Below are 14,968 nucleotides of genomic sequence, written 5' to 3' on the forward strand. Positions count from 1 at the left end.
TGTATCCCCATATGGGACAGTCTAAAACCCAAAGGCAGAATCTCAGAATTTAAACAAGAGACAAGAAGGATTTCTTCTTGAGAGGGTAATTAATCAGTGTTTTTCTTTGATTAAAAACAGTAGAGGGCTGCAGAGATTGGTTCATTAAGGATATTGAAAGCTGAGATAGACACAGCCTTAATTAGTAAAGAATCAAATGTTCAGGGAAAAAAAAGATAGAAAAGTGGAGTTGAGGACTATCAGATCAGTCACGGTCTTATTGAATGGTGGAGCAGACTTAATTGGCCCACTTGTCTTATGAATGAGAGTTAGCTTAAAAATTTTATTTAAATTTAAATTAGAAAAGTTGACACTGATTGGCTTGAGAAATGCACCAAAGAAATATTATCTCTTTTGTTTGTTGAAATAGGAACAGAGTACACTTTCTTTCTTTCTACAAAATGCAGGATCCTACATTTTAGATAATGTAGCTTCCAGGGAACACAATTACATTATATCGGGGATCTGACTGACAATCTTATGTTGGTTGTCAGCATAATTCATAGCATACACAGTATCATCTGTCAATTGTCTAATCATGGAATCACATCCAATGTTGGGTTTTGTGCTTAGAGTCCAGTACACGTGGCTGAGTGTACATGGCTGACATGCTTTGTAACAAACAGCCCAAAAGGGATATGAAATTTGTTAAGGTCTGCCAATCTTTGTGACATTTCGCTGACACACCTCGAATCATAGTGGTCTGCTTCCTAATCAAGGTGGCGATAATATTTTTAGCTCCATTGTCTAGCACATTTTGATGGTCATTCTTGTTATGTACTCCTTTATTTAATGATCAATTTTAGGCTTTGGAAGTTCTTTTTGAGAGTTCATGTTTATTATTGTGCCAAATGTTATCCTTCTGAAATTCGCTCAGTGCCACCAACCTTCCTCCACTCCCTTCCCCATGTGAGAGAGAAATTGAATTGTGTCCCTCTTCCCCGATTGGCAAAGTTTGTACAACACTGGCCTTTAGAGAAGAAAGAGAGTGAAATTGTTGCCATTAGTGGAGGGGTTAAGAAAAAAGATGTACAGAGTAAAGTAATTTGTAAATGAGGCCAAGGTATTACGAGGAGAAATAATTTTATGCTACAAGTGGTATGAAGAAGTGTACTGCTTGAGAGTAGGGTTGATTTGATTAAATTGTGGCATTCAGGAAGGAATTGGATTTGCACCTTAACAGTGCAATTCTGAAATCTTCAGAGCAATGGGGAAAGGCCAGGGAATGGGATAAGCAAAATGGCTTTTGCAGAGACCCAACATGGAATTTACAGGCCAAATGACCTTTGCCATACTGCAACAATTGTGTGTTTCTATCCTGAGAGATATCATTGTGCCAATTAGGCTAAGTTGTTTCAGACTTAGTAGGAACTGCAGATGCTGGAGAATCTGAGATAACAAGGTGTGCAGCTGGATGAACACAGCAGGCCAAGCCGCATCTTAGGAGCAGGACAGCTAACGTTTTGGGCCTAGAGTCTTCTTCACAATTCTGAAGAACGTTCTAGGCCTGAAACATCAGCTCTCCTGCGCTTATGATGCTGCTTGGCATGCTGTGTCCATCCAGCTCGACACTTTGTTATCACCAATTAGGCTAACATTGTTTTAACATTATTATTGTGATGCACGTTCACTCATGTAAAAGTCAACATCTTACTGATTCACATTTGATCCTGGCTTACCAATTTTTTCTGCCCAGTTCTCCTACAAAGTGTTTGACTAAACACAGGTTTTAAAGACACAAATTTAAAATTCACATCATTTCGGGATATCATTGCAAACCTCTAGTTTACACAACTGTGTTTAATTAGACACTGGAGTGTACTTGAACATTCCTGAATGCTGCAAAATGCTCCAACCAAATTTTGAATTGCAAGTAAGACGCTGACAGAGATTTTAAGTGAACACTTGTATATTATTAATCTGTTCTGGGCTGTGATACACTTGCAATATATTTCTAACATTTTTATCTCAATTGAATATAAAACAGTACATGGTTCAAAGGTGTTTTGGTAATGTGGAGGCGTAATACTGTACAAAGGCAAACACATTTGTGGTTCATCTATTTTCAGGTCAACCCAAAATAGCCTATAAGGAGTTAACAGTTAATACAGTAATCACAAATAGTTACAAATATTGTATAATTCCCACAGTTAATGTTGTGCTGTTATTTTACAAAGGAATGAGTAATCAAGAAACCAGAATATGGATCATGTGTCCAGCAGCTTCCAGAATACAAACAGAAGGCAGTGTAGCTATGTTTCTCTGCAACACAGGCATCAAACTTCTCTCACAAGTCTGTCTGATGTGTAAACCTATATTAGATCCTCAAATAAACAGAACCTATGTTATTTGCCAGCTCTAGAATGATACCGGTAACTTTATGTCAGAAAAGTCCAAGAGAGAACAGTTAGGACTTCTCTCCTCAATCACCAACTCTCTCATTACACTTTATTATTTCAAGTCATAATATATAGGTCATTAAGCACAAATTATAATTTCTCTTTTCTTTAACGTGTCCACCAATTATTTCTTTTCTGTTATTCTTTAGATGAATCAACTGTTACGCAGATAGATAAGCAAGGATCAGATCAAATAAGAGCAGGACTTGGAATTAAATGAGAGCTCAAAATAGTACTTTCTGTTATGCACAACTGTAGGGGTGACCTGAACTTGGCTATGTCAGGTGACTTGTACCTGAACACTCTAAACGGCCCATGCCTGCTTACAACACAGCAGACAGAAACTAAGTAAAACTAAGCAGCCTGCTAACACAGTGAAATACAATGATACCTTTGAACAGAACTGCTAGGTCAGTAAAGGAATGCTGCATGTTCCCATCCGAGACATTTCTGATAAAAGGAAGCCTCAGGACAGATTAATAAAGCTGGAATTTGTTATTTATGAAAGGATGATTGTCCCAGTAAATGAATAACATCATGTGCTAGATTAGGTCCTCAAGCAGCTGCAAGGATAACAGCTAAAGTCATTTTGTAGTAAATAGTTGCCTCTTTGAAGCAACAAGCAATATTAAATAGTTTCTAGCGAAAAGTGCTCTAATCATAGAAGTTGGTTTCAATCTTAACCAGGATATAATATGAGCCTTAAAAAAATGTTAGCTTAGACATAAAGATTTAAGTAGCCTTAGAAGACACTTTGTCTGATATCCTGAGCAAAATAGATTGATCAGAAAATTACAAAAGTAATAGTCACGGAATGTTACACTCAGAATTAACTTTATAACAGAAGTTAACCCTATACAATTAGTTAAAACTAACTGATTTTTATTTTTACATTATGTAATTGGGACAGTGGAAAAATAAAAGGAGTAACTGAATGTGATTAAAGACAGCACCAAAATACAATGGGTAACAGAATTTGAGCCGTTCTTACAGAAAAACAAGCCTAAGAAATACATGAAGGATTATAGCCACTAAACTTTTGGAACGCAAACGAATAGGATGCATGGGAAAGTCCCAAGGCCTAGAGATTACAATGTTTCACTAATACCACAAGACCATGGGAACCTGGGACTGTCCATGAAAGTGCCCATTACGGATTTAAGTATCCCACAGGGTTGGGTGTCTAGATTACGGGGAAGTATGATGACTATGTTGTGTTTGATTACTGTAACAAAACATATAAAAATACTGTATTTCTTTGTAAAAGCAGAGGCTGTTTCATTGATCTATCTTCCGAAGCTAGGTTTGGGAGAAGATCCTTTCGCCCTCTCCCTGCATAAACCAGTTTCTGCTTGTATAAATATCTTCCAACTGTGTGAATGCCGCCTGCCTCCTGAGCCTTTGTCCCTGGTCGGAAAAAGAATGCTCCTGCAACAACACAGTTGCTATTGCTGCTTTGGTTTGATTCTGTTTACTTGTAAATAAAACTTAGAAAAGTGGCAACAATGGGTAGTACTTAAAACATGAATGATTTATACATAATAAATATTTTATTACACAATTAGAAAAAAGAAATTATTCACAAATTGGAACAGATTGAGCCCAGATTTGTTATTAACATAAACAGCATATTATGTGTGGTAGTTATAAAATGCACAGATTATTTATATGATAGTCAAAGTGCAATGGAAAGAAGATCTGCAGCGTTGCTTCTGCCTAACAATGAACAATTACTAAGTATTTAGCACTAAATCTGTAAAGAGTAATAATCCAGATATATTCTGTTAGTCAGACAATTGTTGCTGTGAGTTGCACACCGGAAATTGCAGAATCTCTATTGGAGCAGATTCCGAAGGAATTTCTCAGGAAACTGAAAATTCTAATGAGCTGTGTCTGGAATCTTGCAAAAGTATCCGTTTAAACCAGAGAATTCAAAGGGTTAAACAAACAGTTACAGAGGAAAAGATAGAATATTGAAATCCGAGTCTAACTTTTGAATAATTATTCAAGGAAACCCCAACTTAACTCACATCCACAAATTAATACTCTTGTAACCCTATACATCACTCAGACCTCGAACTGACACCAACCTCTCTGTCTGAACATAAGAACTAGGAGAAGGAATAGGCTATCCGGCCCCTTGAGCCTGCCCCGCCATTCAGTAAGTTCATGGCTGATCTTTTTGAGACTCAACTTCACTTACCCACCCACTCACTATAACCCTTAATTCCTTTACTGTTCAAAAATTTGTCTAGCTTTGCCTTAAAACATTCAGCAAGGTAGTATCAACTGCTTCACTGGGCAGGGAATTCCACAGATTCACAACCCTTTGAGTGAAAAAGTTTCTCCTGACCTCAGTCCTATATCTGCCTCCCTTTATTTTGTGGTAATGGCCTCCAGTCCTAGTTTCACCTGCTTGCAGTAACAACCTCCCTGCCTCCACCTTATCTATTCCCTTCATAATTTTATATATTTCTATAAGGTCTCCCCTCATTCTCCTGAATTCCAAAGCGTATAATCCCAGCCTACTCAGTGTCTCCTCATTATCCAACCCTCGCAACACTGGAATCAACCGAGTGAATCTCCTCTGCACCTCCTCCAGCGCTGGTATATCTCTTCTCAAGTAAGGAGACCAAAACTGCACACAGTACTCCAGGTGTGGCCTCACCAGGACCCTATACAGCTGCAGCATAGCCTCCCTGTTTTTAACTTCCATCCCTCTAGCAATGGCAGACAAAATTCCATTTGCCACAAGGATACCCAAGTCCCTTTGCACAGCAGCGTGCTGCAATTTTTTCCCATTTAAAACGTAGTCCATTTTGCTGTTATTCCTACCAGAATGGATGACTTCACACTTATCAACACTGTACTCCATCTGGTAGGACGAGATACATCCCGCCATTGGACATGACACCTCTGCCCCCAACCCAGGCCTGACTCTCTTTCAGCCAACTTTAGGTACATTTAAGTCCTCATTGGACAAGCATATGGACGTACATGGAATAGTGTAGACTAGATGGGCTTCAGATTGGTATGGCAGGTCGGCACAACATCGAGGGCTGAAGGGCCTGTACTGTGCTGTAATGTTCTATGTTCTATATTCTATGTTCTCTAAAACCCCATGCCTAGGATGTACTCCCACTTTACCTCTTGACCTGGAGGGCCTGATTCCGTTGTCCCCTGCTGCCGACCTGCTATACCTTTCTGAACCTGACATACCCGAACAATTCCTGTTCCAGACCCAACTGCTATGCTCCCACTGTGGGCCTGACAACTGCCGTCCACCAGACCCAATGTCTCCCATGCAGCCGGATTCAAAACATCCCTTCATTTACTCGGCCAATTTGCACCTGGCATCCTTGCCTCCTGGCACCCTAACATCCACCCATTTTGCCCTCTGCCCAGTTGGCACCCTGCTCACCAGGCACCATATCTGTTACCGTCCTGAAATCCTAACCTCATACATCTTTAAGTATCTTTTCACAAGAGCTAGCAAGGTGGATGCCTGTGAGTAAATCACAGAGTATGTTCATGGGCTGCTGTGAAAAATGTGACATAGTTTGCCTTTGCCCAGCTGTTCTACAATTTGAAGGGCCTGTTAGATACAGGGATGGCTTTGCATTTCTGAAAGAATCCTGATTGCAATCACCTGTCAGAAATATTGAGCTCTCTTGTTTCGTGAAAATGAAGGAGTAGAATATCATTCTGTATGAGATGGCCTCACCTCAGAAAATCCAGCCCACTTCTCGGGCACCTTAGGATCATTCTGCTTCTTTCATTTGATTCTTGGTTTCTGACTGGGTGAGTATAAACTAATGCTTTTCGTGCTCGAAAAGCTCTGCTTAACTATACTAAGTTGTGCAGATGTAGTTACAATGAGTACTCACCCACTGGAAGAGAGGTGACCAGCGAGGTGAGGCAGGCCATGTGCAAACAGAAAGATGGGAATGGTGGTGGTCAGTGCGTTATTTCCCACAGTTTGCAGCTTACGCACACATTTCTAAAGTTGCCCCATCTAGCCGCTACCTCTGCCAGACAAAATCTCACAATGTTGATCCAACCAACGAGCGACTTTCAACTGCCAGTACATACGCTGCTTCTGTTCTAAACACTGGGGCACACTTGATCTGCGTGTGGATCTCCACCTCACTCAGTGAAAGATAATTTGCTCATAGCGATAACGGCTCTACTGCTGTAGTGACATTACTGGTGTTTTCTACACATGCACAAATGGCCATCTTTCCTGCCATCTTGGTGTAAACTGTATAGAGTCTGCGTAGCTTCGGCTACTGATATCAAGTGGGACAGATTCTCAGATGATCTTCAGTAAAGGGTAGGCTTGGTCTTGATGAACAGTGAACAGGATATTACCTATCATCCAGTTGCATTACGCTGGAGATATTTAAGAGATATCAAGCCCAAATTAAGCACAAGCACACATTACAGTAAGCTACATTGACTTAAAACTCAAACAACAACTTAAAGAGGCCCTTCAAAACTATTAACACCCCCTAAGGTCCTTCCAGGAACAGTCCTTTATATTCTAATCGGCAGGCCCATCACATGATGTCAGCTACCCCTTTCAGGTCCTAACTGCCTTATAAAACAATTAACAACTCTTTGAGGTGGGACTTTCAGTTCCTGAATGGTAAAAAATCTAGCCTTCAACTTACTAGCAGCAATTCATCAAATCACTGGGAGACAACAATTCTTACTCTGGGTGTGCTCCCTGTGGTTTTTTTTTTGGCTGGGTAGTCCTTTGTCCCAGTGGCCACGGACTATAGAATTCAGCCAGTGAGTTCCACAGTTGCATTCGTGTGATTTATATCGTTAAACTAGATCCATAAATAATGCTGGAAAACTAGTCTCCAAAAAGGATGTTATAAATATTTAGGGTACTTTTAAATGCCACTGAAAGTAGAAAGGAAGACTTGCAACTTGCATCCTACTGACCTAAAATATTTGAAAGCTTTTTGTAAGTGATCCTAAAATGTTTTGCCATGACTGAGTCGTTGCTTAGAAAAAAAATACATGCCTTAGTTTTTATGGCGCGGTATTCTTCCTTGTCAATTGATCTGTACCATTATGTAAAAATCCTTCACTGAAAGATACATATTTGCGTTCATTGGTTTTCTTCTAAATATTCGAAAGTGCTTCACATGCAATTAACTGAAGACAGTGAAATTTATTTACGTGTGGTTGCAAAATGACCAGAACCCTTTCCATTTTCTAACGTGTTGTGTCTTATCTTTTAAGCACTCATTCATTTATTAGCAGAAGTTTTTTTTAAATCGCTGATGAGACCTAGTACAATGCAAAAGAAAACAATAAACCTTGTCAAGGTTCTTTGTCTCCTGAATTGCTTTAGTTCATTAGTGATCTTTTAATTTTTGGAGCAATTATCCAGATAAGTCATTTTTTATCTACATTTGAATGCAACATATTTTCAAAAAAAGCTGACCTGAATAATTTCCATTGGTTTTCTCCCATACCCCCATTGTAACGAGAGACCAGCAGAAATCCTGAAGCAAAGCCTTAACCAATCACTACTAAAAGTTACAGCTTTAATTATCTCATTGCTTCCAGGCAGAAGTGAAACTTTACTCAAATCTGGTTATTGGATAAGTAATCTGACATCAGAGAGGCAGCAAAGAGGTCAAGCTAAGTGCTAAAGGTGCAGTTGTGCAATATGGCAATCTGTGTGAATGCCAATCCTATGTCTTCAGTTGCTGCCTGTTGGCAGCTGAAGAAGGGGAAATTCTCAAGAATAGCTCCTTTGTCAATTCTGAGCTAACAGTATCAGGGTGGAGATATTGATGAAGGTGTTTTAGCTATCATTGTATGCATCAGAATGAAGCTGAATGAGGGTAGTCCCGCCAAGATAAACAATATCAAGGTGTTGATGGAGGATAATGTCATTCACCATATCAAAGGGAAATATTTTGCAAGAGAACACTGCAACAATTTTTAAAGCTTGAAAATGGAGTTTAAGATGTGCAGACACATTTCCAAACGGAGCAGCACATGGTGCTATCTCACTGAAGTATGCACAGCCTGAACATCAGAGCTGAATTGAATTGAATTAGGTTTATTGTCACATGTACTCAAATGAGTGAAACATTTACAAGTCGCCACTTACAGTGCCATCTTAGGTGCAAGGTATCCAGGTACAGATTCTTCAGTACAAGTTCTTAGGAAAAAAATGATAGAAAAATAAAGGAGTAAAAAGTCTAGTATTACAGGCTGTAGGAATAAATTAGAAAATAGAGAAATAAAATGTTCAGAATAACAGTCCTTCTAACCCAGTCTACTACTGGCACCTAGCTTCGCACCAGGTCTTGACTTCAGACCACGCTGAGCTTCAGCTGAAAGCTCTCGAGACTGAGAGAATGTTCTCAAATCGCCTCGAGGCTGGAAGTCCAAGCTGAGGCCATGTCATGCCAAGAAACTACCACAGCAGGCTGGGGGATCACCATGCCAGGCCAGGAAGACACCAAACCAGGCCGAGGGAACACCATGCAGGCCAAGAAGACACCACACCAGGCTGAGAGAACGCCATGCCAGGACAGGAGGACACCACGCCAGGCTGGGAGGACACCACACAAGGCTGGGAGGACACCACACAAGGCTGGGAGGATGCCTTGCTGGTCTGCTGAGGCCAAGAGTCCAAGTCTACACTGAGGCCGGTGTAAATTATAACAACAGACATTGTGCAATGCTGATTTGAAGCTGCACTAAAGCTTACCCTGACTTAACCTTGTTCCTTATAACAGGCATTAAATAAAATGAAGGACTTCCAGCATGATTTAAAATGATCATGAACGATGGTTAATTGCTAGACTGTTGCTTTTTTTTGAATAGTCTGTGGGGAATGTCTAGCTGATGCTCAATTACATTAAGCTGAATTAAAATCTTTTAATGAAGTAAGTTGCTTGTTGACATGGGTAGCCTGGTCGGGCTTCTACTGACTGTCAAACTTAGAGGGATTGTACAAGTCAAGAAAACTTGCTCTGAGTTTGAGGAGGGAGAGGTAGAAGAAGAGTGCTCTCAGTAAAAGAAAGTATCTACTAAGGATGGTTCAAAAGCAGGGATAATGGGAACTGCAGATGCTGGAGAATTCCAAGATAATAAAATGTGAGGCTGGATGAACACAGCAGGCCAAGCAGCATCTCAGGAGCACAAAAGCTGACGTTTCGGGCCTAGACCCTTCATCAGAGAGGGGGATGGGGAGAGGGAACTGGAATAAATAGGGAGAGAGGGGGAGGCGGACCGAAGATGGAGAGTAAAGAAGATAGGTGGAGAGAGTATAGGTGGGGAGGTAAGGAGGGGATAGGTCAGTCCAGGGAAGACGGACAGGTCAAGGAGGTGGGATGAGGTTAGTAGGTAGATGGGGGTGCGGCGTGGGGTGGGAGGAAGGGATGGGTGAGAGAAAGAACCGGTTAGGGAGGCAGAGACAGGTTGGACTGGTTTTGGGATGCAGTGGGTGGGGGGGAAGAGCTGGGCTGGTTGTGTGGTGCAGTGGGGGGAGGGGACGAACTGGGCTTGTTTAGGGATGCAGTAGGGGAAGGGGAGATTTTGAAACTGGTGAAGTCCACATTGATACCATTAGACTGCAGGGTTCCCAGGCGGAATATGAGTTGCTGTTCCTGCAACCTTCGGGTGGCATCATTGTGGCAGTGCAGGAGGCCCATGATGGACATGTCATCCAGAGAATGGGAGGGGGAGTGGAAATGGTTTGCGACTGGGAGGTGCAGTTGTTTGTTGCGAACTGAGCGGAGGTGTTCTGCAAAGCGGTCTCCAAGCCTCCGCTTGGTTTCCCCATTCTGCAAAGCGGTCTCCAAGCCTCCGCTTGGTTTCCCCATTCTGCAAAGCGGTCTCCAAGCCTCCGCTTGGTTTCCCCATTCTGCAAAGCGGTCTCCAAGCCTCCGCTTGGTTTCCCCATTCTGCAAAGCGGTCTCCAAGCCTCCGCTTGGTTTCATGGGGAAACCAAGCGGAGGCTTGGAGACCGCTTTGCAGAACACCTCCGCTCAGTTCGCAACAAACAACTGCACCTCCCAGTCGCAAACCATTTCCACTCCCCCTCCCATTCTCTGGATGACATGTCCATCATGGGTCTCCTGCACTGCCACAATGATGCCACCCGAAGGTTGGAGGAACAGCAACTCATATTCCGCCTGGGAACCCTGCAGCCTAATGGTATCAATGTGGACTTCAACAGTTTCAAAATCTCCCCTTCCCCTACTGCATCCCTAAACCAGCCCAGTTCGTCCCCTCCTCCCACTGCACCACACAACCAGCCCAGCTCTTCCCCCCCACCCACTGCATCCCAAAACCAGTCCAACCTGTCTCTGCCTCCCTAACCGGTTCTTCCTCTCACCTATCCCTTCCTCCCACCCCAAGCCGCACCGCCATCTACCTACTAACCTCATCCCACCTCCTTGACCTGTCTGTCTTCCCTGGACTGACCTATCCCCTCCCTACTTCCCCACCTATACTCTCTCCACCTATCTTCTTTACTCTCCATCTTCGGTTCGCCTCCCCCTCTCTCCCTATTTATTCCAGTTCCCTCTCCCCATCCCCCTCTCTGATGAAGGGTCTAGGCCCGAAACGTCAGCTTTTGTGCTCCTGAGATGCTGCTTGGCCTGCTGTGTTCATCCAGCCTCACATTTTATTATCATGGTTCAAAAGCAATTCTCTAACTGTAACTTCAGCAAGAAGCAACACAAGAACTGTCCTTATTTCACAAAAGAGATTGTGACTAAAGTCTGCAATAGCAACTGTAGCCTCATATTAGGGCAACCCTGTGGCTGTCAATGTTACTGTGACACCCTTATTGAGAGGCTAGTTCATTTCAGGTTGCTGATATGAATATTTGCAACACTTTTGCATGTAAGAATATTCTACTCCATAAAGAAGACCAAGGAGTTTACACAGTTTCTTCTCATTTCTACTTTACCAATGGGGATTGCAATTTTCCCTCGTTGCAGGTACCACAGTATGTATACATATTGCTGCACACTCACCTTGTGAACCTGCGCACTTATTAAATGGAAGGGATTTTCATTCTGTTAATGTGTAGCTACTGTGGAAGGACAGACAATTTCTTTGAGCCACCCATACTGGTCTCATCATGGCAATTCAAAGACTGGCTATTGAGCTACAAGGATGATCCTGCCCTCTGGTTTGAAACCACTCTCACATGTACAAAGCTTGATGAGGGCCAAATTGTTGCAATGAACTTTAGAACACACCCTCAGCATCTTAAAATAATGCTTCTACTGACAGCTACAGCATGAACCCTGGTGGAGTGCCAGATCTGGGAACTGTCATGCTGTTATCCTGAGAAAGAGCAGTACATTCATAGTCATGTATCCACTGCCAATCACCCAGAGCAGTGCCTCAATAATCCTGCTGATCTGTTTGAAAGCAGCTTAATGGATGGCTATAAGCCTTTTTTAAAAGTTGCATTCACAGCCATGATGGCAGGCAACTGGTCTTCCATCACCATATTCAGAGCTTTACTGGAAACAGCTTGTAATTCAATGGAAGTTGTGTCATTAACCTTGCAACACCACATCATAGTGAGTTCCACAGCTCTGCACTTAGAAGTGACACACATTCAATGTGGAAAGCACGCATCGCATCGAGCAAAGCCCTGTGCCATATTTATGCTGGACTTCTCCATGCTGTTTGACTTTGATGCAGGCTTTCCAATAGTTTTTCTAGTGCTCGGGATTATTTCATCGCCATCCTTCTGTGCCCTCGCCCAGGAAGAACTGATCTGTTTCCTCTGCCAAATGGCTAATGCATGACCTTGTCCTCTTGCAAGTTGGAATCTGTACCATCCATTCCCAACCCTCTACCTCCCATGCAATTGTGTAAAATGTCTGATCACCAACAGACATTTCCTCCATCCCAATCTCCAAACTTTTTGGCAGATTCAGTGTCTGAGACAGTCCCTGCAAGTTTTATACTTTTTTGAAAAATTCATTCATGAAATGTGGCTTTATGTGCCTGGCCAGCATTTACTAACCATCCCTAGTTCCTATTCAGATGGTGGTAGCGAGCTACCCTCTTGAACTGCTGCAGTACACATGGCGTAGGTTGACCTACAATGATGCTGCAGGATGAATTCCAGGATTTTGGCCTGGTCACACTGAAGAATTAGCAACATATTTCCAATTCAAGATGGTGAGTGGCTTGGAGGGCAACTTGCAGATGGCGGTGATCCTATGTATCCTTTATTCTTCCAGATTTAGTGGCTGTAGGTTAGAAGGTGCAGCCTAAGGAGCCTTGGTGAATTTCTGCAGTGCATCTTGTAGATGGTACACACTCTAACTACTGAGCATCAGTAGTGGTGGGAGTGGATGCTTGTGGATTTTGTGTCAATCAAATGGGGTGCGTTGTCCTGGATACTGCCAAACCTCTTGAGTGTTGCTGAGCTGCACTCATCCGTTGATTGACACTGTGTCACCAACTTCACTGTCCTTTACCTCCATCTTCTCTAAGGGGCATTTTCTAAGTATTCGTTATCTGAAATGTAAAAGGGAGAAAAGTAAAGCGTGATGAAGGCAGAGGAGAAAGTAAGAAATGTCAATCTGCAGCCAACTTGCTAGAAGATATTGAACAATGAAGGAGAATTAGGATGTGAACAGGAGTTTAGTTGTGTCAATTCAACATCGATTCCTCCAGCCCTGCCAGTCATTAAGATTTCAGCGGCGCTCCTTCCCATGGTTGCCACTCTTCCCTCCAAGTTGGTTACAATGCACCATTCACTTGTCTTCTTCCAGTTGTTCCTTGCTGCCTTGCTCTTGTGTGACGCCTTCTCCTTTAAACAATGAAATTGTGTGAATGAGTATGCTACAATATGTTTGAGTGACTGTCAGGGTTGGATGGCTGCTGGTCTTTGTTAGCTTTGCACCAGTGACAAGCGTGCAAGGTCAAGGAAAGGCGCATGAATCTTAGGTTTGCACAATGATTGATAGAGATTGTGGGAAAATGTGTGAGGGGAGTGTAGAGGATTGAACAATGGATAAGGCTGCTTGTGAAATTGATAGGGAGCGCCAGTGAAAGATGCACTCAATCACTTTGACAATTCGTATTATGTAGTTACATTTCTACCTGGACAGAATTTAGCTTGTCTGAAGGAGTTAACTCCCATTGGTTGTAAACCCAATTGAGACACATATTGCTTCTCACCAGGAGCCCCAAGACAATGTAAGTGAAATCAGACACTTACCTGGCTAACATCAGATCTCCCATGTCATTAAGGCCCCTAGTCAAGCAGTGTTCCCAACTCTGAGATTAGCTGGGAATTTGAGACAACACCGTCAGGAGTACCTTCAATATCTTTACATGAATGCTTTGAATAGATGAATGAATACATGAAACACTTACCTGTGTGACAGGGCTGGGTGGGTAGTGAGCAGATCTTGTGACAGTGATTCTGGGAGGGCTGCATTTTGGAACTGCGTGCTTGTTAAAGAGCGATAAAAACTGCTAGACCCCAGTCACAGCTCCACGGTGGCTAGTATTGCCACATAGTTGGGAACCCCAAAATTTTAGCTTGTGTCCTTACTTGAATGTCACAAGCTCCCGTTTAGGAAGCCCTGTCTTTGAACTTCATCAGGGAACATTATTGGGTTCCTGAAGAGGTAGCTGGAGCAGCACGAGAGTGACAATCAGTACCCCCATTCATTTCCCGTTGCCAGGATGCCAGATAACAAAGAACATTCTTGACACCCTCAGCAGGTTTTCTGGCCAGCTGTTGGGAGTTACAGGATTCCAGACTGTGTCCTGTTAAATCCCTGAACTACCATTAAATCCTAGAGGGCTCAGATAATTGAATTTAGGTGGTGCTCGAATGAGCAGAGTTGAAATTCCACTGTCACGTCCTTCTCTTCCCGCAAACTATCAGTAGAATTGAGGGAAAGTTTCCGTGCTGCAGAAGCTGGATGTGCGTACACATGTCGAATCCTGCTGCTCCCACCCCTAACCCCAGCACTCATGCCTACTCCAGCAGGCTACATTAAATTCTATCATTAAATTCTAATTATTCAAATTGCTTAACATTTACACACCACATTCGTTCTCTAATTGCAAACACTTTTAAGGTCATTTGATGCATTGTACAGATTCCTTTTAAAATATTGGGTAGCAAATATATTTTCCCTTTACTACAATTTTTAAAGGTGCAAGCTGGTCTTCCATTGTTTTCATACTTCCCATTTCATATTTTATCAGACAATTCTTTCACTGTGAATGCATGGAAAGTTGGGGATTTTAAGGTCTCAGGTGGTAATTTTTCTTTGGATTAATTGAAAATCAAGCATTGCAAATGACTAATTGCATCTAATTCATGGTTGGTCAGAGGAAGGGAAAAATAAGCAGCAGCAATCTCTCTCTCCCCGACCAGGACTGTATGATTGAGCCCGATGTGATGTCACAATGAATGTGCATTGCTGTGTATTTTTCGTCTGGAATCCATGCCAACAGGGACTGTCGGTCTGATTTGTGAGGATATTTTTAGC

General features: G+C 42.4%; 1 protein-coding gene across 6 annotated transcripts in view; it reads right to left on the reverse strand.

Moving 5' to 3' along the window:
- Positions 1 to 14,968, reverse strand: part of kcnip4a (potassium voltage-gated channel interacting protein 4a) — a 1,101,054-nt gene that overhangs the window by 370,000 nt on the left and 716,086 nt on the right. The window contains exon 1 of one of the 6 annotated variants that reach the window (XM_048537277.2): positions 7,900 to 7,985. The exons of the other annotated variants lie outside the window; for them this stretch is intronic. Coding sequence (XP_048393234.1) covers positions 7,900 to 7,936 — 37 coding nt within the window. The 5' untranslated portion in view covers positions 7,937 to 7,985. Of the gene's footprint in view, positions 1 to 7,899; positions 7,986 to 14,968 lie in introns of those variants that run through there. 6 annotated transcript variants of the gene reach the window in all.

Source organism: Stegostoma tigrinum, chromosome 1 (assembly GCF_030684315.1).
Source record: "Stegostoma tigrinum isolate sSteTig4 chromosome 1, sSteTig4.hap1, whole genome shotgun sequence".
Lineage (NCBI taxonomy): Eukaryota > Metazoa > Chordata > Chondrichthyes > Orectolobiformes > Stegostomatidae > Stegostoma > Stegostoma tigrinum.